The sequence below is a fragment of the Histoplasma capsulatum genome, genomic scaffold, assembly GCF_000149585.1.
Source record: "Histoplasma capsulatum NAm1 scaffold_161 genomic scaffold, whole genome shotgun sequence".
NCBI lineage: Eukaryota > Fungi > Ascomycota > Eurotiomycetes > Onygenales > Ajellomycetaceae > Histoplasma > Histoplasma mississippiense.
In genome coordinates this window covers 1-1,550 of record NW_001813821.1, presented here as the reverse complement: position 1 = coordinate 1,550, position 1,550 = coordinate 1, and the positions used below count along the sequence as shown (strand labels likewise).

The following is a 1,550-nucleotide window of genomic DNA, read 5'->3' as shown; positions in this document are numbered from 1 at the left end:
CGCAGGTTGTGCAGAAGCCTGGGGTGAGAGACATGATCAAAGGCGCCTGTTACATCCAGAAGGAGGAGGCTGGCTACCTGATCGTTGTCCCAAGACTGATAGACCAGCTCCATCAGTCCATGAAGCGCGTGTTCCGTTGACATTCCCTTTCTTCCCCCTACATGCGTGTGTGGGAGGAGCTGGTGTTCTTCGACCGCCTGAGAGATCCTTGTTGCCAGGATGGACTCCAAGGCTTTACCAAGGGTGTTCAGCAAGGCTATCGGGCGGTACGATTTCACCTCCGACCGGTCCTTTTTGTTGGGCTTGGGTAGCACCACCGTCTTGGATTGTCTGAAGTGCGCTGGGCAGTATTGTAGGTCCAGGGATGCGTTGTAGATCTGTAGTAGATGGGGTGTCAGGTAGAGGAGCAGTAGTTGTAGTATGTGTGCCGGGATGCCTTCCTGTCCCGGTGCTTTCTTGGCGGCCATGGATCCGATTGCTCGAGTTATCTCCTGTTCTGTGATAGGAGGAAAGGTAAGTTGGTCGCTGTACCTTTGGTTTTGCAGTGTCGGACAGATCCACATCAGGTTGGGGTGGGAAGAACGTCTCTTTGAATAAGTTTGCCTTGGCTTGGTGGTCGTGCTCCAGGTCGTTGTCGCTTCGGCGCAGAGGTGGCGTGAACGCCTGCCTTGTCCCTCGCCTGCCTTGTCCCTCGCCTGCGGGCCCATCTCGCCAGCCTCCATAGCCCGTGTGGTGAATCGCTCATCTCCCTGACCCTTGCTCGGTAAGCGTCGCGGAGTGTCTTTTTGATGAGTCTCCCTTTGTAGTTCCTGGCCTGGCAGTATGCCTCCCAATCGCTCTCGAGGCGCGTCCTCTGATATCGTCTTCGAAGGCGCCTCGCTGTCCTCTGTGCTTCCTTGCACTCCTGCGTCCACCCAGGGATCGAACGGTCGCTTGGTTTGGCCTTCGGTGTGGAGGCATCGATGGCCCTTGTAATGGCGTGAACTAGCCCTTGCACTCGGTGGTCCACCGACGCCTCTGAGTCCAAGACGGTCGGGTGGGGTAGGTTCCTCTGGAGTTCTAGCTCCAGTGTTTGTGTGTTCGTCCGTTGCCATTGCCATTGGTCGGGCGGGTCGCATGTTTCAACCGCTGTCATGATTGTTATGGCGATTGGTTGATGGTCCGATTGGTGGTCGAGATCTTCCCTGAGCCCGCAGTAGGCCTTCCTCTCGTGAATCCACGGTGTACCGAGAGCGAGATCGATCGTGGTTTGTCTATTGTGTTCATCGTACGTGACGGTGCCCTGTGGGATCAGGAGTTCCAGTTGTTGGTCGGCCATGAGTGTGACCAACTCCTCCGCCTCAGCGTCCCGGTCGCTGCCTGTGCCTCCCCAGAGTGGGTGGTGGAGGTTGAAGTCCCCAACCACGATTTGTTTCTCACTGTTGGCTTCGGTTATCGTTCTGCGCAGGAGGGGGATGGTGCTGTTCCCTGTGCTGGTCTCCGGATTGTAGAGGTTGTGGATATGGATTGTGTCCTCGGGCGCCTCGGTGCACTGGATGGAGACAGTACAG

At 56.8% G+C, this 1,550-nt stretch overlaps 1 protein-coding gene across 1 annotated transcript; it reads right to left on the bottom strand.

Annotated features, from left to right (window-relative positions):
- Positions 1 to 161: 161 nt before the first annotated feature.
- HCAG_09280 (predicted protein) lies at positions 162 to 1,318 on the bottom strand (the record flags this gene model as incomplete). Its single annotated transcript, XM_001535744.1, has 2 exons — positions 162 to 695; positions 755 to 1,318. Coding segments are annotated over 2 exons (1,098 nt in total), but the record flags the coding sequence as incomplete, so codon positions are not given.
- Positions 1,319 to 1,550: the final 232 nt, after the last annotated feature.